This window comes from Typopeltis vanoorti, chromosome 12 (genome assembly GCF_054136105.1).
Source record: "Typopeltis vanoorti isolate ZY-2024b chromosome 12, IOZ_Tvanoo_1.0, whole genome shotgun sequence".
NCBI classification, from domain to species: domain Eukaryota; kingdom Metazoa; phylum Arthropoda; class Arachnida; order Uropygi; family Thelyphonidae; genus Typopeltis; species Typopeltis vanoorti.
This window is the reverse complement of record NC_143560.1, coordinates 55788048-55813545: the sequence shown is the minus strand read 5'-3', so window position 1 is coordinate 55813545 and position 25498 is coordinate 55788048. Positions and strand designations below refer to the sequence as shown.

Genomic DNA, 25498 nt, shown 5'->3' with positions numbered 1-25498 from the left:
CATTAAAACCATGAATATGCTACATACAAGAATGAGCCCACAGCATCCAGCATTATAGGCCCTACAATATCTGGAGAACCTACTTCAGTAGAGAAAAATGGAGCTATCAGACTGGACAGTTACTCTGAAACAAAGTAAGAAACATCAGTATAAGGAAACTAATTTCATCATTGCCACATACAATGTAAGAATATTAGCAGATGATGAAAAGGGAGAAAAACAAAGTTGAGGATTTTGGATGCAGTTGCTTTTCCAACTGCGACATACGGATGTGAACCGTGGAACCTAAAGAAGTCAGACGAGAAAAGGATAGCTTCTTTTAAGATGTGGTGTTACCAAAGCTGTTGAGGATATTCATATACTGAAAGGTGTACAAATGAATGGGTGTTAGAAAACATCAATATAATTTTAAGGCTTCTTAAGGATATTGACAGAATAAAGTTAAAATATTTTGCACACATTGAAAGGATGGAAGGAGGACTTCTCAGAACAGTAATAGAAGGTAAAGTTCCAGGAAAAAAGAGGAAGGGGTAAACTGTCAATGAGATCAATGGATGGTATGTGTGTGTGGAGTGACTGGTCTTCAGAAAGTTGAAGCCTCCAGAAAAGAGTACAACTGGTGTAGCATATCACCGAGCATCGGAGTGACCATACAGCATCTGTAGATGCCCAATGATCATATGGATGGATGGACACCACCTTTTCTACAGAAAAATCTGTAGCTTACCACTTCTGTTCATCCTAAACTCACTTTCACTGGCTGTTACACACACACACACACAACATCAAGATTCAGCCCATCCATCTGCAAAAAGAGGCATCATCAAATCCTTACTTAACAGAGCAGTACAAACCAATCCTGAGGATCTATGATTAGAACTTCACACCAATCAAAACACCATGTTACAGAATAGCTTTGCATAAAAAGAAGATTAAATGCACCTAGGAACCCTGATCCTATACAACAAGTCCAATTCCATAAACTGCAGGTATCTCTGATGCAATTTCAAAGCTTCTTAAAAGATACAGTTTAGTCCCCATATTCTTCCCTGTTAACAAAATCACCTAGTTTACCCTACACAAAGGATAAACAGGCATCTCTTTCTCTGGTATTTACCAGGTTCAATGTGACTACCTCTGCTCATACTTGTGACAAACAGGAGAGATGGTCAAAAAATGACTGCGGGAACACCAGTCTTACATCACCCACAATAAACCTATCTTGCCTGGCATAGCATGGAGCAGACATTCACTGTAATATCCTCTCATCCAATACACTCCTCTTACATTGGTGTTGGTTTAAGTTTGAATGGTTGTTTAAAGAGAGTGCTGAAGTGCTTCTACACTGCCCAAACCTTAATCGGAATGACTGTCTATCCACAGCAAAGACGTGGGCATCTCATCCTGATAAATTGCAAGCAGCAACTCCTCCAACTCTGTTTTTTTTATCCCATGTCATTTTAATTTACTTTAAAATAATAATAATATGAACTTAGTTTATCTTTATGTGTACTTTTTCAATTAAAGGTGAGTTAGCCGATCTGTTAAGGAGGTAGCAGGGTTTTTTCTTCCGGAAACTCAGGTTTTTTTATCCCACATACAGACAAATCAGACCTTCAGAACACACGCAATTTACAGACAAAAAATACTAGTTGTGGTGGTGGGCAGTAGATGTCGTTGATGGAGATGATTGGTAGTAGAGGTTTGGTGTTGTGGTGGAGACAGTTATATAGTAGGTTTCCTCCCGCGATGAGTCTTCGGACTCCTTGGAGGTGTCACAAATAATAATAATAATATTTATTTTATCGTGTTTTAATAACTACCCATTGTATGGTGATGATACTCCACCTTGCAATTTACAGACAAAAAATACTAGTTGTGGTGGTGGGCAGTAGATGTCGTTGATGGAGATGATTGGTAGTAGAGGTTCGGTGTTGTGGTGGAGACAGTTATATAGTAGGTTTCCCCACGATGAGGTTTCGGACTCCTTGGAGGTGTCACAAATAATAATAATAATATTTATTTTATCATGTTTTAATAACTACCCATTGTATGGTGACGACATCTGATATCTGTAAAAAAGAATTACAGTCCATTGTTCATACTCCACCTTGTAAATGTGCTTGTGCACTGATAATGGCCTGTTAGTTTCAAGTTGAAATTATTATTATCATCGTACCTTCTATGGAGTGAGAAGACTCATTCAACTGATAAATCGTTTATCATATTGATTTAAAATACTTAACACTCCTGGGGGTTTGCTATTGCATCTCTCAAAACTTGGAGAGATGTAATAATTATTATTATTATTACGTGACACCTCCAGGGAGTCCAAAGACTAATCGAGGGAGGACAGCTATTCTACAACTCTCTGTCTCAACCATTCGATCAACTAACTGCAACTACACCAACGCCATCTATTTCCACAGGCAATCACAAACATCCATGTCCAATGTGGGATTCGCACCTACAGCCTTTTGGCTGGAGAGCAGCATTAACCACTCGGCCAACCAGGCCGGCATATTGTGGATGTTGTGTGCTGCAAATGTCAGAACCTATCTCAGCTTGAATCTTTTTTTGGACCAGAATATTCATAACTTTTTGGAAGTATTAAGATCTAATCTTTCTTCTTTAAAATGGAATGGTTTTAAAGGCTTCAGTCAACTTCTTGTTTATACACATATATATGTAACATTTTTTATTCTTTTCATTGCATGGGTTCTTTCTTTCGTATGTGTTTTTTTTTCCTTCAAGACAGGCCAGAATAATAATATTATTATTGTCACAATTCTGTGAAATCAAAGACCCAGAGGGAAGATCCTCACCATCAAATTATTCCATAAACCCACAGCTAGTTCTGCACTCATCACATTCTCAGGCAATGTATTTCATTCTCCATCATTCTCCAAGCCAAAAATTGCTCCTTGTTCCCAAATATTTTACACAGCCAGGGATGATCCATAATCTACCTATGGCCTTGTGGTCTATCCTTATACAACTTCCAAGGGTCTCTTCTATTCTTACACCATATGAAGATCTTCTTTACATTAATCTGATGCAAACTTCTCACTAACTTATGTCTTAATCATATCACTTCTCCTCATAATCCAGCAGACTCTGCAAATGTCATTCCCTCAGTTGGCATTCATGTCCAACATTACAGATATGACATAATCTCACACATTCCATATGTGTCCTGATCAGTGGTGTAGCTAGAGCTTTTGCCGCCCGGGGCAGTCCCTGAGTTTGCCGCCCCTCTCAATACATACCAAAAATATTACAAAAAGTCAAAACGACGTATACGGGAATAAATTAAAACACTATGTTTATTTTTGAAATACATTCTAAACTGTTATATTTCTTGCTTTTCTGTTAGCAAAATCCTCGATATAATGATAAATATTCCGTAATGTTGGTAATTCTTAATCTATTTATTTAGAAAAACTCCTCTCACGACTAGCAACACTTACAGCAATCCTGAGGAAAATTCGCAGTAGTATTACAATATTTGGAAATGAGTTCTCGCGACTGTATTTTAGAATTAACTGCAAAAGTTCAAAAAGGTTCAAAGTGCTGTCTGGAGTCCCCCCTCCCCCCATCTAGTTACGCCACTAGTCCTGATCATGGCCTTGTAAAATTTAACTATGGGGTGTCCCATAAATCCTGAAATATTTCAATAATTCATCAAAATCAGAAAAATTGGTATATTAAAGTGTGGTTGCATGAAAGTGAATCACAAGGAGGGGGATTTTTTTTGGCAGGGAGAAAAAATTTAATTCAAATTTTTACCGATATAGAGCGCTGCACCATATGCCTCATTTGCAAATACATGCAAATATATGTATATAAAATGCACGGTGTACCGCTGGCAGAAAATTTGTTGCTTTGAGGCTTGCAATTGGTGGATAAGGCATTGTTAGTGAGTTGTTGTTTTATGCAAGTTGTAAGTTGTTTTATGTAAGTGGGGAATCGGTGGTGGAAGCTTTACAAAGTTTCAAATGTAAATAAGAATGAAGAAAGGTCGAGGTCCTATCACTCCTGCCAGACTACAGTCTCTAATACAACATTTCAAGGAAACTGAAAATTTGTCAGATTGGTCCCGCACCTGCAGACCAGTGTTATCTGAACATCGTACTAGCGTTGTGGTATCGCAAATGAATGCCGTAGCTGCACAATCAATAAGCAGTGTAAGCAACGCACAGGACGCTGCAAGAATCACAGGTATAGCGAAAACATCCGTATTCTGCATCCTTCATGGTGTGTTAAATTTGTATCCATACAAGCTGCAACCTCTTCACCATTTTTTCATTGGCATGTGTATTAACTGTCCCAAGCAATGAAAAATGCGCTTCATCTGTCCAGAAGATGTACAACCATTGTGGATCTTCTGCAACTTTTGTCAAAGCCCATGTTGTGAATTCCTCCCTCTTAGTGGTATGACTTGATAACAGCCGGTGCCAAATTTAGTTGATGCTCATAAAAGGGGGAAGGGAAGAATGACAGAAACATATGTTATTAAGATTATGCAGGATAAATGCAGAAGAAATGTTTCAATACATAATAGAAAGGAGAGAAAAAAACAAACAAGATAAAGTGTTGTTCAGCTTATGGGAGTATCCGGGATATCAGTATTGGTCAGAAGTTACTACTTTCTAGCTGGGAGCTAGTGCAGCCTAGGCAACATCATTCCTTGAAGTGTTCTATATCTGTAGATATGTTTGGTCATGGGCCCCTTTTATCTGTTTTAAAGGATAAAAAAACCCAAGTTTCCAGGAAAAAAACCATCCAAATACATATGATACCAGCTAATTCGCCCCTTAGTTGAAAAGACCTGATAAGGTTCCCTCACATCATAGACAGGAATTGAACCCAGATCTTTCTAACCAAAGGGTTATGTGTCTATACGAACTGAGCTATGGAGGCTCCAGTATTGTCAGTGAGAGTTTAGTTTTGGAAGTGCAGAATCAGGGAAACTAGTATGGTTTTTTTTTTTGGGGGGGGGGGGGGGGGAGTTACAGGAGTTTGGTTCCAGACAACCTAATAATGATTGAACCCAGATCTTTCTAACCAAAGAGTTATGTGTCTATACGAACTGAGCTATGGAGGTTCCAGTCAGTAAAATTGTCAGTAAAAGTTTTGGAAGTGCAGAATCAGCAAAACTAGCATGTTTTTTTGTTGGAGGGGGGAGTTACAGGAGTGTGTTCTAGACAACCTTGAGGTGAGTAGGTGGAAGAGTAATCACATGTTGTTAAATGTAGTTCCTCAGGTTCTTAATTTTTGTGAGCTGATCAACACAAGATGTAAGGGAGGTTATGGGATGAATGGAGTATTACAGTTTATGTATACTAATGCCAGAAGTATTTGGTTATCTCAACTTAGCAATATATTATAAGCATTAGTGAAACTTGGTTCACTGAGAATGTAGGAATAGAATGCAAGTGATATAATACTTTCAGAGGACACAGAAGGAACAGGATGAGAGGCAGAGTTTTGCTTACAATAGAAGAAGAACTGGAGCCAAATTGAGTGGAAATACATCAGGATGAAGAGGCAGTTAATTTGAGGCTTTATGATGCGAGATAAAGACCAAGAGGATAAAGTATGTAGTTGGTTGCTGCTATGGGCTGGGGGGGGGGGGGGTATGGGAAAGAATGCAGATGACAAGCATTGGGAAATTAGCATGATGAGCATAGACCAAGTAATTATTATGGGAGATTTCAACTAGTGGGGAAGAGACATCGATTGGAAGGAAGAATGGTCACAAGGAGGGAAGGAGACAAACTTTACACAGCTTCTAAGAGATTACCTGATAGAGCATGTAATAAAGGGGATAGAGGGGGGGGATACAAGGTTTGAGAGAGTGCTGGATCTAGTTATAGAATCAGAGCACTCACAGCAGTATACCAGAATTTAGAAGGGAGAGTTGTTGGTGATGCAGAGAAGGTAGTCAAGGGGTTTTGAAGAAAGTAGTATCAAACCATATATCCAGAGGCATGAGGGCAAATCTGATAGGAACTAAATGGATGAATAGCTTCCTTAAGGAGGAGTTGCAGAAAAAGAAAAAATTGTGGAAGAAAAAAAAAAAGGTAATCAACATACTCATGACCAGTACAAGCACATGCAAGAAAAATAACCCATATGGTAAAGAAATCCAAAGTTAATTATGAGAGGAAGCTAGCTGATATGTGGCCAAAAGAAGTCCTAAAGAGTTCTTGCCATGTGGCAGTGGAAGGATGGCCTTAAAAAGTACTGATGGTAGGTAAGTAACAGAAGCAAATGAAATAGTTGGGCTACTAAGCAACCATTTTGTAAATGTGTACCATTTATGTTGTGATAATGAAGTGCCAGACACTGACTGATGGGAGAATAGAGGTTGATGAATTGAAGGTGTTTAGGATATTGCAGAACTTTAATCCACACAATGCAATGAGATTAGATAGTATATCAGGCCTCATATTACAAGAATGTGCAAGGAATTAGCACTTCCTCTGACCATGTTATTTGATTTAAACCTCACTTCTGGGAAGGTGCCAATGAAGTGGAAAGAAGGCAAAACAGTGCCACTCCATTCACAATCTTCCTGCTTGTGAATGAAGAGGTGTTTGTCTGTCTTGTGTTAAAACAAACAGAGAAATGGGGAATGGGTTCAGGGCAGACAGGACAACACTCTATGTGAGCATGTGCATGATGAATACAGAAGTGGATGTGCAAGTGTATAAGAAAGGATTGAGATTGGCCAGGCTGAGGGGGGGGGTGTATGTTTATAAATGTCAGAAGTATTTCAAATAAGGAGGATGAAATTATAGCATTGATAGAGTTCATATCCCCAAAACCTCTCAGAATAAGTCAGGCATGCTTGGATGATGATGGCATTTTGAGAAGAAAAGAGATGATGGATAAGATGTTTTTCTTGAAGAGACAGGACAGAAAGGGAGAAGTAGGAGGAGGAGGAATGCTGTTAATGGTAGAAGAGGAGTTATATCCATCCAAGGTGCAGATGCAAGGTGCAAATAATGGCAGAAGTTTTGAAGCATTATGGTATGAGGTGGAGATGAAAAGGAAGAAATATTTAGTTGAGTATTGCTATAGACCTGGTAAATGTGGAGAATAGTTAGAAGGAAATAGGAAATGTATATGCAAATTGGTCTGGATAATAAAAAACCTGTGATCATTATGAATGATTATAATTACGGTAACATACATTGGAATGAAGAGAATGAATTTATTGAGTTTTTTTTTAGAGAGACAACTACCTTAGGCAGCATGTAATAGAGGATATACAAGGAATCAAGGATTTGGATTTGATTATCTCATCTGAGGATATTATTTATAGGAGGCATCAAATCTTCCTCCCATCAGTGAAAGTGACCATTAAGTAATTACTTGGGTAGCGACCAGCAATATGATGACTTCTGTAAGAAAAAAATGCATATGGAATTGTAATGCTGGTGATTAGGACAAACTCAGGAGATGGTTTGCAGCTATACCATGGAATGAAGAATCAGATGGAAAGTAAGATCAATACTGTTGGACCAGTAAAAGAAAGAATGATAACCAGTGAAGAGAAGGGGCCACTGACAGTGAGCATGCTGGAGATATATGAGGAAATGAATAAATTTGATGTCAATAAGGCTATATAACTTGATGATATATCCCCACATTTGTAAGGAAATGTTCCAGGGAGTTAACAGCAGCTTTGACATACTTCTTTAACATGAGTCTTAGATTAGGTCAAGTTTCAAAGGAATGGAAAGAGGACAAAATTGTTCTGCTTCACAAGGGAAGGGTGCGGGGTGATAAAACTAAGGCTTCAAATTATAGACGAGTCTGTTTGTCTGGAGTTGTAATCAAGGTGTTACAGATGCTAGTGAGAATTCAGAACTGGGTTAACAACAGCAGCATTCTCTTTGATGGACAGCATGGCTTTGCTAAAAGAAGTTCATGTTCCAGTCATCTATTTACTTATTATAACAAGGTGACAATAAATGCATTGGACAAAAGGGATGCATACACAGTAGTATATTTAGATTTTGCAAAAGCTTTTAATTGATTGCTACATGACAAGCTGATAATTAATTGGAATGGATGGAGTTGGATAGCAGATTATTGGGCCTGATATTGGAGATTGGTTGTCTGATAGGTGTCAGCAAGTTGTGTATGGAGGAGGAGGGGGTGTGATATCCAAGAAGAGGAAAGCCACTAGTTGGTGTCCCATGGGTATGTTTTGGGACCCATATTGTTTAATTTGTATATAAGTGATATTGGAAAGGGCTTGAATGGTGATATACAGTTTTCAGATAATGCAAAGTTGAAATACTATGAGGAGTAGAATGGAAGTTGTAGCTTGTAAGAGAACTTGAATAGACTGGCAAATTAGTGGGTTACCACTTCAATGTAGCAAATCGTAAGGTTTTAAAATTCAGAAAGCAAAATTGCATGCACAGTATAAGATTGGTGGGGGTATCTTAGAGAAGGTGAAGCAGATGGGAATATTTTGCTAAAATTGTGAGGGTAGCACAGTGGATTATGACAATTCATGCAGAGGACACTGACATATAGAAGTAAGGATACTATGATTCAATTGTATAAGGCTTTGATCAGACTGCATATGGACTCCTGCACAGATATGGTCATCTGGTTTTCAAACAGATGAATACTCAATAGAGTCCAGAAACAATTGACTAAGTTGATTTCTGTTCTCTGAAATATTGAGTTTAAAGAGAGGCTGAGAGAATGCAATTTGCAGAATCTAGTGTATAGAAGGGAGAGGACAAGACATGACAAGAAGACATATAAGTTCGTAAGGTGTTATTCAGATTAATATGGATGATAGGCTTCATAGAAGGAGCACAGGCAGGAAAATGAATAAGAAGCCATTCTTAGAAACTGTATAAGGAGAGTTGAGCAAGGGGAATGAGGAGTATGTGTTTTGTATGGAGAATGGTAGATGATTGAAATGCATTGGCCCAAAGTGTGGTGAGAAGGGAGACAGTGAATGCATTTAAATCATGGTGTGATGAATTTGTGTGTGTGTGTGTGTGTGTGTGTGTGTGTGTGTGTGTGTGTGTGTGTGTGTGTGTGTGCGCGCGTGCGTGAGAGAGTGGGAGCCTCATGATGAGCCATGACTCCAATGCTAATGATAACGATTCTAACAGGACTGTGGAATGTTGAGTATGAGAAGAAATTAACAGAATGCAGCTATAAACTCTGTTGAACAGAGGAGAAAGGATATAAATATACAACTTGGATATGAGAATTTTTCAGGTGAAATTTGCCAGTATACGATAGGAGAGTAGTGAACATGGGGGACCATCTATGAAAGTTAAGTAACAGTGTGATGGATAAGAGAATAAAGACTACATTTTGCATTTGGAAAGTGACAAGTAAAAGGAATTGATATCAACTGGAGAAGTTCACAGATATGCACTCACATTAATACCGATGTGAGTGTATCTATCTGTGAACCAATATAAGGAGAAGCATGAATGGTATACAAGTTGACTGGTTCTCCAATAACAGATTCTGGTCCTTCAGATAGCCATAAAATAATAATAACTAGATTATTTTCTCACAAAATATAAAATAATGCCTAAAAACACATCCAAATTCAAATATAATACACCCATGTCTCTCATTATCTTGGCTTTCTCCAATAAATCTAAGCAATCACAGCCCACCTATTTCATTCTTCTTCTTCTTATTATTATTATTATTATCAACATTTGATCTCCATGGAGTCAGAGACTCATCGTCTTAAACTGATTCAGTGTGTCCACATCCACAATACATTCAGGCAATGCATTTCACTCACTATTTTTATGTAATCAATGTACCCTGCTAACCAAACAGGAGATATCTCACAGAAATATAACAAGTTATTACTTTAATAATTCATCAGGTTTTAATATTTCCATAACTGATATAATGAATAATTGCCAGCAAATAAATTTCTTAACATACGTTTACATTCATGGTTACTGAAGGTCAGATACATGTACATATGCTGGTTTCCAAGTATTAAGGAACAAAGAGAAAAATCACAATGTGAAGGGGAAAAGGGAAAAAAATATGAAAGTCGGGTACATTATGTAAAAAGTAATGCTGATTCTGGTTATCATACACAATTCAGTGTTGGTGGTATGTATGCAAATGAGCCATGGCATAACGGTGGGTGTTTTGGAGTGGTTTACCATTTCATGTCTGGAGTGAGAACAGGACATTTTGCGATAGCAAAATTGAATAAGGCTGCAATACATCAATTAAGGCCAGCCAAAGCAAGGCAGAAATAGCCAGATGCCAGTGAATCATTCTGTGGTTCACAGACTGTGAAACCAATTCCAATAGTCACAAACAGCATCCTGGAGATACAGTAAAGGAAGGCCATGGGCTACAGCTATAGTAGCCCATGGCCTTTATTTCTGATTATCTGATTTCCGAAACAGGAGTACTATCTTTAATCAGCCATGATCTGACCTCGTGTTACTTACAAAAACATTGATATCTACTTTCATTGTATATAGAAGGCTTCACAAAGGTGGTCTGTATGTTAGGTGACCAGTAATCTGCAAATCCCCTATCCCCATGCCACAGGAGAGGACTGTTTAAATGAACAAGGCTCCACATCGACTGAACCCAAGACCAATGGGGGATCGGTACTATTTACAGATGAATCCTGATTTGCTTTACAAATCAGCACTCATCTGCTCTTATCTGGAGAGAACCAGGGACTCATCATCCCTCTAATATCCTTGAAAGAGACATGTATGATGGAGATAGCGTGATGTTTGAGGAGGCATCTTGTTTGGTGGATACACTGACCAGTATGTTTCCCAGCAGAACCATAAATGTTGTAATTTTTGAGACAAGGCCCTGGACCCCAATATTCATCCATATGTGATTGTGATGAGGAGACATTTATTCTATAGGTCTTCATCAAGTAAAGATCCTGAACCAATATCTTCAAGAAGAGACTATTGTAAGTATATATAGGCAAGCCAGCCAGATCCCCCTGACCTTAATACTCTTGAGCATGCCTGGAATACTCTAGCTACTCTAAGCCCCCTCCCCAGAACCTTGAGGACCTTAGAACTTTTGCAGGAGTAATAGTTGTTATTACCAACTGAGCTCCTGGGCACCATTATAAACAGTATGAAACATTATTGTGAGCACTGTATTACTATGAGAGTTGATTGCATTCCTTATGGAGGCAGTTAACAATCTCATTTTAGCCTGCTATTTTTGAAAATTGTCTTCATGTACCCATTTGTTACTGAATTAAATCATTTGTTTACAATTTATAATTTTTGTGGAGGTTTCTTTCACATCTTTTCACCAAATTGTATAAAAATTCATCATGTAGTTTTTGAGTTATGATTTTTCTCTTTGTTGATTAATTTATGAAAACCAGTGTGTGTGTGTGCATGCACACCTCAGTTTTTCTGTAATTTATTTTTTTAATGCATATAATATTGCTTGACCATTTGTTGTTACTGGAAAAGCAATAGTAGAAACCATGACTGTGAAGTGATACTTGTGACTGAGGTAACTACTTAATCAGCATAATCACTTTTATTGATCAATAATTTCAGTTGCTGGAATGTGTTCCTTCCATTTAGCAGTGGAATGTAGTACTGCAAGTTGACATAATGTCCAGCATACAAAGAGAAAGATGCTATAAATTCATGCATCCAGTAAAGATAATATATTCAACGGAATATACTTAATACTTTTTTAATTACTACAATTAAAAATTAATTAATTGCATTTACTTTTACTTTGTAGTTTAGTAGTACATTTCCTAAAGAGTATTATATACAAAAGTGAATTTCTATGCCTCTGGCTAGGCTCTTTAATTTAAATCTCAGTTCTGATAGAGTTCTAAGGGATTGGAAAGAGGGCAAAATAATTCCTTTGAGTAAGAGAGGTTTTAACACTGTAGTAGCAAATTATAGGCCAATCAGTATCTCAGGAGTGGTGGTAAAGGCACTGGAAAAATGGTTCAAAAAGGTAATTCAAGATTGGGTGGATAAAAATATGATATCGTATGAAGGGCAACATAGCTTTGTGAAGGGTTGGTCATGCCTTAGTAATTCACTAACTTTTTATAATAGAGTGACAGCTGAGCTGGATAAAGGAAATGACTACAAGATGATTCTGCTGGATTTTGCAAAGCCATCTGATGGAATACCACATGGAACTCTGTTAGACAAATTAGAACAAATGGGGACCAATATGACACTGGTTATGTGGATAAGAAGGTGGCTACCAGACAGATATCAAACAGTAGTATATGAAGGAGCAGAATCCAGGAGAAAGCAGGTGACTAGTAGTGTGCTACAAGGTTCCATGCTAGGACCATGTTTAATTTGTACATAAATGATGCAGGAAATAATCCAAAAGAAAATATTCATTTGTTTGCTGAAGGTGCAAAAGACTGTCGGTATGCACAAAAGATAACTGGTGTCAGTTTAATGTGGAGAAATGTAAAGTTATGCATTTTGGAATAAATCAATTACAAGCTGTGTACCATACTAATGGAATTGTATTTCAGGAAATAGATGAAACTAGGGATTTAGTGTTGGTGGCCTATAGAGAGTTGAAGTTTAGAAGGCATATTGCTAAGATTGCTAACATAGCTCATAAGATTACTCGGTTATTGAAGAGCATGCTAACAAATAGAGATAAGGAAGTTATTCCTCTTTATAGGGCCTCTATGTCTACATCCAGATTACTGTACTCAGGTCTTGTCTCCTGGGCAACTTGGGGATGAGAAAGTGGTGGATGGGATTCAGAGGCAAGTGATCAAAATGTGAGTAGTCTGTAGAATATTTCCTATGAGGATAGATTGAGGGTGTGTGAATTGCAGAAGTTAGTTGACATTCGAAAAAGAGGAATATATGATAGAAACATTTAAGTTACATAAAAGGGTTTTATAGGACTGATTCAGAGGAAATGTTTCAGCACTTGGCTAGAACAAGGGGGTCATCCCTGGAAGTTGAATAAAAGTATGGTTAGTAGGAGTGTGAGGACTAGATTTTTTGCTCGAAGAGTTGTGAATGAACGAAATGGGTTGCCAGAGTCAATTGTGAGTACTTGGTCTGTTATTGGCCTCAAGGAGAGGTATGACAAATTGTATGGATAGTTTGGGTCACCCGGGATTAGTCTTCAATAATAATAACAATAAAAGTGAAATGAAAGAATTTTAAAATAAAATAAAATAAACTGTATCAATTATCAAATTAAAACTTAGCAATTTTTAATTTATAATTTACTAGCTGATATTTAACATTTTGCTCAATAGAAATTTATTAAAAAGAATAGTATATCAGCAAAAAAAAAGAAAACTTGTATAAAACTTAGAATAAAGACCATTCAAACAATTATGTTTAATATGTGGCTTGATATGGAGGATGAGAGAGAAGTCCAAAACTTTCATACTTTGTGATGAAAAGTGTGTCAAAAATGTCCCAAAAAGTTTTGTGTGGAATCATTTAAGTATGACCTTTCTAATTTATTATTAAAGAATTATTATTATTATTATTATTATCAACAGACCTCCATGGAGTCAAGAGACTCGTTGTGGACGGTCCCACTCTCACATGCACAGCTCATCATATATTGAGCTGTGCATGTGAGATTGAAATACAGGTAATGTATTTCAATCACCCGCCACTCTACATGCAAAAAATCTACTCCACACCCCTTGCCCACTCCCACCACACACAGCTTGACAGGATGGCTTCTCATTCTCTCTGTGTCACCAGATACTCTATTAAAAATCTAATCCACATTAATCTGGTAATTACTCCTTACCAAATAACATGTTTCAATCATGTCTCTCCTCTTCCTTCTTTTCACTAGGTTCTATAATTTTCACTGTCTCAATCTGTTTTCATATTCCATATTCCAGAGGCTAGAAACCAACGTAATGAATCATCTCTAAACCCTTTCCAACATCTCATCATCCTTCTGAAAACCAAGCAACCAAATCTGTGCACAGTAATCAATATGCAGCCTGATCAAAGCCTTGTGTAATGAAATCAAAACAACCTTACTTCTGCATGTCAGTGTTTTCCACATCATTCCCATAATCTGATGTCCCTATCCACCATCAACTGCAGATCTTTCATCTCCTCCACATCCTCTAAAATACCCTTGCCATTCCTATACTCTGTATCCATCTTTGTTTTCCAAATTTTAAAACCTTACACTTTGCAACATTAAACCGACATTCCCCCACACACACTTGTCTATTCAGATAGTCTATTTAGACCTCATTGCAAAGCTACAATATCTCTATTTCTCATAACTCTCCTCAACTTTGCATCATCTGCAAACAACCGTATATGACTATTTAAGCCCTCTCTAATGCCATTTACATACAAATTAAACAACAATGGCCCAAACATAGACCCCCCAGGGCATGCCACCAGTGACTTTTCTCTTCTAGGATATCACTCCTCCATACACAACCTACTAATACCTATCAGACGGCCAATCTCCAATCCAATGCACTAATCTACCCAACCCATATGTTCAAATTTAACCACTACTTTGTCATGTGGCAATCTATTGAAAGCCTTTGCAAAATCTAAATATGCTACTGCACATGCATCCCCCCCTTGTTCAATGCATTTGTCACATTATAATAAACGAGCAGATTGCTAAAGCACGTTCCTCCTTTATGAAACCCATGCTGTCCATTAAAGAGAATTCTACTGATGTCAGCTCAGTTTTGAATCCTTGTCCTCACTGGCTTCTTCAGCACCTTGACCACAACTCCAGACAAGCAGATTGGCCTAAAATTTGAAGCTTTGGTCTTATCACTCCCTTTATGAAGCAGAACGATTTTGCCATCTTTCCACTTAGAATCTAAGACTTATGTTAAAAAAGTAAGTTAAAGCTGTTGTTACCTTCCTGAAACATTCTCTCAAGACACGTAGTAATATATCATCAAGTTTATTCAATTTCTCATAAACCTCCTGCTCACTCACCATCATTAGTTCCTCTCCCTATTCCCACTGCTCTCAAATTCTGCGTTACGTTACAATCATAAGGATGGTATACTTTAATGAACTGTTCATTAAACATCTCTATTATATCCTCCTCAGTGTTTATCATTCTCCCATTATAGCTGATCAACATCATCCTCCCATAATTATTCTTCCTTCTACTGGCCACATATCAAAAAAACTCCCTAGGATTTCTTTTCGACTCATTTGCTAGCTATTCTTCATACTGCACTTTTGCTACCTGGACTAAGCAAGTCACCTGTTTGCCCCCTTGCTTGCTCTTTGTACTCCTCATGTAACCGGCTATTGCCACTCATCTTGTGCTGCCTCCAAAATGCCTTTTTCTTCCAGATTGCACACTTCACCTCTTCAGTCATCCATTTACTCCAACCTTATTTAATCTCCTGACCTTTGAAATACACTCAATCATTGCCTTTGTCAGATACTTCCTGAGTAAAGACCAAGCAGCATTGATTTCCTTCCTATGCAATTCCTCATTCCGCGATATCGCTCCAAGCCACCTCCTGAGTTTGCATAATCATCCACCTTATAGTTCCACATATAACTAACCCTTTCTCACAAAAGTCCTGATATGTTTGGCCACCACCCAAGTGATCAGTTCATGGTCACTTTCACCAGGTAGAGGAAGATGTGACATTTCATTTACAACAATATCTTCTGATAAGATAATCAAATTGAATATCCTTGATCTACATGTGGCCTCTGTTATGTGCTGTTAAGGTAGTTGTCCTTTAAAAATTCAAGAAATCATTCTCTTTGGTTCCTGATGCTGTCTCTTCATTTCAGTCTATATTACCATAATTGAAATTGCCTATAATCATCATCATGCTCTTATTATTATTATTATCATTATTATTATTATTATTTGTGACACCTCCAAGGAGTCTGAAGACTAAATGTGGGAGGACACCTACTGTACAACTCTCCGTCTCCACTACTACACAGAACCTCTACTACCAATCACTTGCATCAACGCCATCTACTGTCCACAACCACCACCACCACCACAGCTAATATTTTTTTTATCTGTAAATTGCATGTGTTCTGAAAGGCCAATATGTCTGTATGCGGGATGAAAAATCCGAGTTTCCGGAAGAAAAAACCCTTATACCTCCGTATGAGATCGGCTAACTTGCCTTCAATTGAAAAAGTCCATATAAAGATTCCTCCCATCATGATGAGAATCGAACTTAGGCCTTTTCTAATCGAAAAGCACAACGTACCGTCGTTCTTCCAATTGCGTTACGGAGGCACCATTCTGCCTAAACATTTACTTTTCACTGCCTTTAACGTTACCAAGTCTATAGCAATACCCTACTAAACATTTCATCCTGTTCACTTCCACTTCACACCATACCGCTTCAAACTACTGCAGGATTTGCAACTTTCATCCCCACCCTAGATGGGCACAACTCCTCTGCCATCATCAATAGCACTCCCTTTTGCCTTGTCTATCTTCACGAAAGACTATGTGTCCTTCCATCTCTATTCCTGTCTGAATGTCATCTTCGTTCAACCATGTCTCACTTTTACCAACTAGGTGAATGAACTCTGGCAATGCTACAATTTCATTCCCCTTGTTTTGAATACTTCTAGCATTTGTAAACATAAATACATATTAGCTAATTTCTGTTTCTATAACAAGTCACACTTACTCCACTTCTCAGATAACTCCTCCACACTTCCCCCTGTCTATTCCTGTCTATCATCACTGATATTACACCACTCCCCAAACCTAAATGTCACCCCACATCCCTGACTATCCTAATCTTGTGCAATCACCCATCTACTCCTGAAACCCTCATCTACACTTCAAATGCAATATCTTCCTGTCAACCCTGACATCCCCTGTTTCCTTGTCTGTGCTATGTTCCTTCTCTCTCATTCTCTTCACTCATTCCACTCACCTCTCCATTCACAAACTTGCCTATCTACTCTTCCATAACACCCCTTGCTTTCTCAGGTCTTACATTCACTTCAATCATTTTCCCTTGCAGCAAACAGTTTCTCCAGCACACTCGCACCAAATCCATTCAAATGTAGACCATCTCTTTTGTACATCTCTATGCTCCCCTGAAATTCTTCCCACACGTTTATTCCAGCGATGCTCCAGCACCATTATCCCGTCTCTGTAGTGGTTCTCAGTAAGATCTGCAAAATACCCCCTGGACAGCTGCAATTACTCTTGATTCGAAGAAAAAATACTGACCAGTGAGGAATATTTTTAGTTTTGGGAAGAGACAGAAGTCAGAGGGAGCCAAATCTGGGGAATAGAGTGGATGTTCCAACAATTCATAGTGCAGATCCCTTAATTTTCCCATTGCCAAAATGCCTTTATGGGCAGGTGCATTGTCCTGATGAATGATGATTTTTTTTCTTCTTCAAACCAGGTCTTTTTCTCACGAATTTTCTTGTCTAGTCTGGTTAAAAGATCGGAATAATATTCCCCAGTTATTGTTTCACCCTTTTCAAGATAATTAATACACAAAATGCTTTAGCATCCCAAAACACCGATGCCATGACCTTGTCTTCTTTGGTGCTGAACAACCAGCTTCTGTCCACTGTTTGGATTTTTGTGTGTACTGATGAATCCAAGTCTTATTTATTTATTTAGTGTTTGGCTAAGAAGAAGAATACATGCATATGCTACCACACACACACAGAAAAACCACATACAAAACAACAAAATGCATAAAAGAATACAATAGTGTGAAGTGACAGTGTAGTCATATATACATATAAAAATATACAAATAAACAAAAAATTAAAACTGAATGTCTAAGTTCGACAACCAGTCAACAGCATCAGTAGAAACTGTTATAAAGTCAGTTACTAGTCCCATGAAGGCTCTGTGAGGACAGTAAAATGTGATATGTTGTATAGTTTGGTTATCCTCACCACAGTTACAAGATGAGTTTGGTCTCATTCCCCAAGTAAATAAGGAAGCTCTGCACTTACCATGGTTGGTGCAAACCCTATTTAGGGATATTTTTCGAGGTAGGTCGAACCCTGATGGAGGGCTGTTTGGGTTAAAGACAGTCTGCCAGATTACCAGGGCTTTGGCAGTCCATTCCATCTGCCATGTTACTGATGCATCATAGCCCACAGTGACAAGTTGTTGTGGCATTATAATAGGCTGGCGTCTTGACTTAAGCCTCTGTGATGTAAAGCTGTCAATATCAGAGTGTATAGAAAGCAGTGGGTTCCGGCAAATTTTGTTATATTTGCGAATCAGGTTTTCTTGGCGTCGTAGTTGTGACAGTTGCATGTGGCTCAGAACTGGTAGCCAATATGATGGAGTAGTCTTTATTCTTCCAGAAATGATACGTATTGTCTGGTTCAACACAGTATCCATTAATTTAACGTGTGCACTGTTCAACCAGACAGTTGAGCAGTATTCATTAGTTGAGTAGACAAGGCCCAGAGTAGATGTCCTTAATGTGACATTTCCTCTGGGCCAGAACAAGCCCAACAGGTTGTTCTGGCAAGTTTATGCAGTATGTTATTTCCAGTTCTGAGTTTGGCAGCAATATTGGCAGCATAATCCGAGCGTATATACCCCAACCACTCGTCCAGCCTGGCTGGTCAAGTGGTTATTGGAAGAACGAGCACAACTGGAAGAATGACGGTACATTGTGCCCTTCGATTGGAAAAGGCCTGAGTTCGATTCCCATCATGACAGGAGGAATTTTCATATGGACTTTTTCAATTGAAAGTGAGTTAGCCGATCTCATACGGAGTTAGCAGGATTTTTTCTCCGAGAAACTCGGGTTTTTCATACCGCATACAGACAAATCAGCCCTTCAGAAGACAAGCAATTTACAGACAAAAAATATTTGTTGTTGTGGTGGTGGATGGCGCTGATGTGGTTCATTGGTAGTAGAGGTTCGGTGGTGGTGGAGACAGAGAGTTGTACAGTGGGTGTCCTCCTGCAACGAGTCTTCGGACTCCTTGGAGGTGTCATGAATAATAATAATAATCCAAGTCTCATCCATAGTAATAAACCGACACACAAAATCAGTTTTATTCTTGTTAAAAAGCTCCAAACACTGTTCATCGATTTCCATGCTAGTGTGTTTTTTGATCTGTGCGGCACCCATCTTGCACAAAGCTTTTTCATTTGCGATTCTTCATGCAAAATATATTCTACACGTTCTTTTGAAATGCCTATAGTCTCAGCAATTTCATGCACTTTGACTCATCGGTCATCCAATACCATATCGTGCACTGATCAATGATTTCTAGTGTTGTTACACTTTTTGGACATCCTTCTCATGGATCATCTTCAAGGTTGGTACGGCAGTGTTTAAATTCTTGCACAAAGCTTTTTCATTTGCGATTCTTCATGCAAAATATATTCTACACGTTCTTTTGAAATGCCTATAGTCTCAGCAATTTCATGCACTTTGACTCACTGGTCATCCAATACCATATTGTGCACTGATCAATGATTTCTGGTGTTGTTACACTTTTTGGACATCCTTCACATGGATCATCTTCAAGGTTGGTACGGCAGCATTTAAATTTGAAAGCCCATTTTGTAATTGTCGAAAATGAAGGAGAAGAGTGCCCATAAACTTTTATGAACTTCCAAACTCTTACAAAGAATTTTATAACCGCATGATACTCAATTTTATCTATTTCAAGGGATACAGACAACACTATGGCTTCCGACAGCTGTATAAAAAAACTACTTGACACGATGACTTGCAATTTCACATCAATGCGTATGACAGATGTACCAATTTAGAAAAAAAAATCTTGCCGATAGTGTTGCCATTTATAGTTGAGGCCAAGAACTTTTCAGACCACCCACATATTTTCACAGACAATTACAAACATCCATGCCATAGTAGGATTCAAACCCACAGCCTTTTGGCTGGAGACCAGATAAGCTAACTACTCGGCCAACCATTTTTATTCTTCTCATCCTAAGTATACAGTCTGATACTGCTACCTTCAAATGCATTTGAATTATATCCTATGCATCACTAACATCCTTTCCTTGCAGTATATCATGCCAAGGTATTATTCCAAGTTGTCTTCTAAGCTTTACAAAATCACCAGATTTGCAATTCCACAAATACCATTTGTAACCAAAGATTCAACATGACCAAACACCTTCCAAGCTAACATTGAATTATCACTCTCTCTAATTAGAGGCAAAATGACAATCTTGGTTAAGGACACATTCTCAGATGTTATCAACAAATTCAATATTCTCGATCCACAAGTTCCCTCAAAAACATGTTGTCTCAAGTAATTGTCCTTAGTAACTGTATAAATTCTAATTCCCTTCCCCAACTTGACATCTTCCCATTCCAACCTATATCCCCATAATTAAAATCACCCATAATAATTACCTTGTCCTTGCTCATAGAGCTAATCTGCTGATGCATGTCATCTAAATTTATCTTTGCACTCCTAAGTCTATAGCATCAATCCACAACAAACATGACTTTGCTGACCCTGATCTCACACCAAATAAATTCAAATGCACTTTCCTTACGACAAACTTCGAGCTTAGTTTGTTGCAAATCATCTGCCATCATTAATAACACCCCACTACACATTTTTTCCTCTCTATCTTTTCTAAAAATGGAATAACCCTTAAACTCTATCTTATCATAGCCTTAAACACTATTCCTGAAACTATATCATCTTTTGTCAACCAAGTTTCACTTATATCAATTATACCTGGCCAAAATGTGCTAATCAAGGATATAAATTCATCATGCTTATTTCTGATACTTCTAGCATTTGTGTACAAACACCTGAAACAGCTACATACACCAGATCCACTTACCCATGTGATTCGAGCACATACAGTCACCTGACCCTCCCAAAAATCAGTTTTCTTCTTTCCATGTATCAGACCACACTTTACTCAATGCCTCCTTCAAATACTCAACTCCTAATTTATTTAAATGAACACACTATCCCTCATATATCTTCTTCTTCTGCAGCTTGTCCCACTTAAGTTGGGTCTCTGTTTATAGTGAGTCTCCTCCACATCTTCCTGTCTTGGGCTGTAACCACATCCAAGTTCTTCATCCTCAAGTCCTCCTCCACCAGTTCCCCCCCCACTCCTTTGGCCGTCTGTTCTTTTTCCCTCCCCTGCACATCCATTTGCATTACCTTTTCTTCCCACATATTTATCTTCCCTCCTCATCACATGACCAAACCATCTCAACCTTGCCTCTTGTATCTTCGTTCCTAAGTTTGTAACTTTCACCATTCCCCTCACATAGTCCTTTCTCAGACGATCCTTTCTGGTCACACTGCACATCCACCTAAGCATTCTCATATCCGCTACCTCCATGCTGCTGATGTTATATGCTATGGAAACTGTGGCCCTGAGGCCACAGTTTCCATAGCATACGTCAAAGCTGATCTCACTACTGTCCTATAGATTTTGCCTTTTAGATCAATTGGCACCCTCTTATCACATAGCACTCCAGCCATCTCTCTCTCCATCCTCTTCCATTGTTGAACCTAAGTATCTAAAGTCCCCAACCTTACTGGTGCCATTTCTTTCCAGCTCCAGATCTGCCTCCTAGCTGCCATCCACTTTGCAACACATATACTCGGTCTTACTTCTGCTCAGTCTCATACCTCTCTCTTCCAGTACGTTCCTTCATCTTTCCAGTTTAGCTGCCACTTCTTCTCTTGATTCTGCACACAGCAAGATGTCATCCATATACAACATTGTCCAAGACGCGTCTTCTTCTCTCACTTCCTCCGTCACCACCTCCATCAGAATATTAAACAGGAATGGACCTAATGCTGACCCTTGATGTAAGCTCTCTGTCACTTGAAACTGTCTGTCCCAGACAGGTCCGAAATCTTGTCTTCACATTTCTGTACATCGCCTGCACCAACATGACATATTTCTCCAGTACCTTCTTCTCCCTCAGACACCTCCAGACTTCTTGCCTTGGCACTCTTTCATACACTTTCTCCAGATCAATAAACACCAGATGTAGCTGCTGTTGTTTCTCTTGAAACTTTTCCATTATCTGCTGTAACCCAAAGATAGCATCTGTCGTTGATCAACCAGGCATGAAGCCAAATTGCTCCTTTGCAATCTCCACCTCCTTCCTCAATCTTCTATCAAGAACCCTTTCTAGGATTTTCATTGCATGGGACATCAACTTTCCTCCGTAATTCTTACAGTCTTGTGCATCCCCTTTACCCTTGTAGATGGGGACAAGAGTACTTTCCCTCCACTCCTTCAGTATATTTTCCTGTTGGCAAACTTTTATGAACAGGTCCCATCCCACAGTAGGTCAATTCCTTCTTCCCCAGTGCCTTCCATGCCTCCAGTGGGATCCTGTCAGGACCCACCAATTTTCGATTCTTCATTCTCTTTATGGTCTCCTTCACTTCCACTCTACTTATGTTCTGCACCATCCCCTCATAAGACTGCCCGTCTTCTCTGTGAGTCCTTGCATTTTCCCCATTCAAAAGTCCTTCAAAATATATTCTCCATCTGTTTCTTATATCCACATCCCTCCTTAATACTCTTCCTTCGGTGTCTTTGATCTGCCTCACATGTAAGATGTCCTTTGCTGCTTTATTTCTACATTTTGCTAGTTGGTAAATTTTTCTTGGTCCTTCCTTTGTTTCTAATTGATCATAAAGATTTTGATATGCCATGGCCTTCACCTGCACAACAACTTTCTTGGCTTCTTGCTTTTTCTCTCTGTACTCCTCTCTGTCCTCTTCCACTCTTGACTCATCCCACTTCTGCTTTGCCTTCCTCTTAGCCATCATTGCTTCTTGTGCATTATTATCACCACCAACCCTCCTTCTGCTCTCTAATCTTTCCAGATGTTTTGCCAAGCACCTTGATTGCACAGCTCAGAATTGCTTTTGAATTATGTCTTCACCAATCTTGTACACTTTCTAGTCCATCCGAAATCTTCTCTAACACCCTCTCCCTAAAATGGTTCCTCACACTCTCTTCTTTTAAGCAAAACCACTTAATTGTCTTCATTCCATGGCTTCTAAAGGTTCTTATCTTCGACCTTATTTTAAAGTCTGTGCACAGTAGCCGGTGTTGCTGCGCCACTTGATCTGTTGGGATTACCTTACAATTTGTCACTTCCTTAAGCGGTTTTGTTAAGGATTCACTAAAGTGAGCCCTTGCCTCAAGGGCTCACTTTAGTGAGTATGGGCATGGCAAACCCGAGGTACCTGATGCTGGACCATGCCTTACTTCATGTAATATATATCTGTTATATTATCTGTAGACTAGTCCCTCCCCTTCTTTTTTCTCTTCTTGCTCCTTCCCCCACATGCTATTAGAGTATTTGAGGACTAGGGGTGAACCTTTCCCATTTTGCTATGTCATTTCATCTTATGCAGCCACCGAAGGGAGCAAGCTAGCCCCAATAGGTGCCCGTTCCAAACCCGGATAAATGGCGAGAGTTGACATCAAGAAGGGCATCCGGTCGTAAAACTTCTGACAGAAGTTTTACGACCGGATACTGACAGCTCTAGCTATGATCAAATGAGTCGAAAAGAAAGTGATACCATCCCTCATATATAATTCATTTTTTCCCCTCAAACTCACTCCATAAATCAATGAATTGCACACCATTCTTCCTACACAACCTATGAATTGATTTATTTGTGATCATGGCTCTTCTGTTCAAAATGCACTAATAATCTTCATTTTCTCCCCTTTTCTTGCTACTTCTGACAATACTTTCACATCCTCTCTCATTCCATTTTTTCCTCCCTTCAGATCATTTGTACCTACAAACACTATCAACTCTTTCACTTTTCCAACTTGTTTTCTAATAACAGCACTGATAGCCTTGATTTTTTGCCCCAGGAAAACATGATTTTATCACATTAGCATCATATACATCTTTTATCATAGAATCCCCATTTAATATTGACCACTTACACAATTTTCCATATTCTCCTGACTTGTTTCATGAACCTCCCCTCCCTTATTCATCTGTCATAGTTACCAAGCCATGCACATAGTCTTGCACATCACTAAAGGTATCCACTAATTTTTGATTAATGTTTTTAAAGTGGACCTCCCATATTGAGTCTACAGACTCAATGGAGGTGCTTCTATATATAATAATAATAATAATAAAACCTTGCTATGGGAAGCCAAACAAATCACATTTGTATGTCATTGGCTAGAAACCAACTATATATAAACATCCCCATGTATTATTTATTTATATAATATAAGTATTATTTTTAATTATATTTATTATATTATATTATTTTTTTTAAATTATATTTATGACTAAGTACTGTTTTGTTCCAGCATTGTATACACATAACAGAAAAATGGATGTCATCCTACTAGGCTGAATATCTATAACATATGTCAAGAGTGGCATAATGAGAAAATTACATTACTTCCCAGTTGAAGTTTAGTATAATTGGTTATTAGACAGTTGCGCTATTGTAATTTTCCGTCCTCCGTTATCTCTGCAAATCCATATCTCATTAGATATATCATTTTTATCCATTATCTAAAATGGATAAATATGTAATAAAGAAAATATGAATAATAAAATAATAATAATTAAAATAATAAAATGATAGTAATTAAAATAATAAAATAATATTAATTAAAATAATAAAATAATATTAATTAAAATAATAAAATAGCTATGTAAATAGTCAGTGGAAAATGTGAACTAAATATTGTAGCCCAAACGCGATGCTTAAATAAAAACGTAAAGGCACTGTAACCATGGCAATCGTTACGTCAGATAGAAACATTTATACCAACATATGCATGCGCACGCAGGTCCACTGACACACAAGCAGCAAATAAAGGACTGGTTGGTTAGCGCTCTCCAATCCATATGGATCAGTTAAAGACATTCGGAATCTTGACCTACCTTTGCGCTCCCCAGTCTGGAGCATACTCCGCCCTCGCCACACAGGCAAGCCTTGATTTTCAGCGAACTTTCACTGACTTTCTCACTCTCTACCTGGTACCGGTTCCCCCCTTTGACCTTGGCCCTACATCCGAGTGCAACGTCCTTTCCTCTAGCTCTCTGGCTAGAGCATCATCATCACTAGCTTTTGTCTGGGCTGGAGAGTAGATGACGTTTTCTTCTGAAGCTTTCCTTTCCAACTTCCGTTTACTGAAGCTTGGTCGGCGTACGGTGGCCAACAACATATGCCGAAATTCTGTAGTGTAGGAGTTGCTCAGCCAAATAAAACGATGCTATGGGTCCGCCGGTACCATGATCTCTGTGTTTATATATATACATAAAAAAAGGGAAATAAAATTGGAAAAAGTGAAAAAAATACACAACATCATAATTAATTATAACATTTACATTATTTTTTACATTAAACTTAACTGAAAGATGAATGATGGAGCTAATAGAATACTCTAATATAAAGATTCTTTTTCTCAAACCTATTTTGGTTAGGTAATAGATATTTACTGGTCGAAATACCATGCACTTCTA

General features: G+C 38.3%; 1 protein-coding gene across 5 annotated transcripts in view; it reads right to left on the bottom strand.

The window, feature by feature from the left end:
- LOC150100806 (DNA (cytosine-5)-methyltransferase 3A-like) overlaps positions 1 to 25498 on the bottom strand; it is a 745691-nt gene that overhangs the window by 623620 nt on the left and 96573 nt on the right. For all 5 annotated transcript variants that reach the window (XM_090401182.1, XM_090401184.1, XM_090401186.1 and 2 more), the window contains exon 2: positions 24917 to 25274. In XM_090401182.1, coding sequence (XP_090257308.1) covers positions 24917 to 24941 — 25 coding nt within the window. In that variant the 5' untranslated portion in view covers positions 24942 to 25274. The remainder of the gene's footprint in view (positions 1 to 24916; positions 25275 to 25498) is intronic.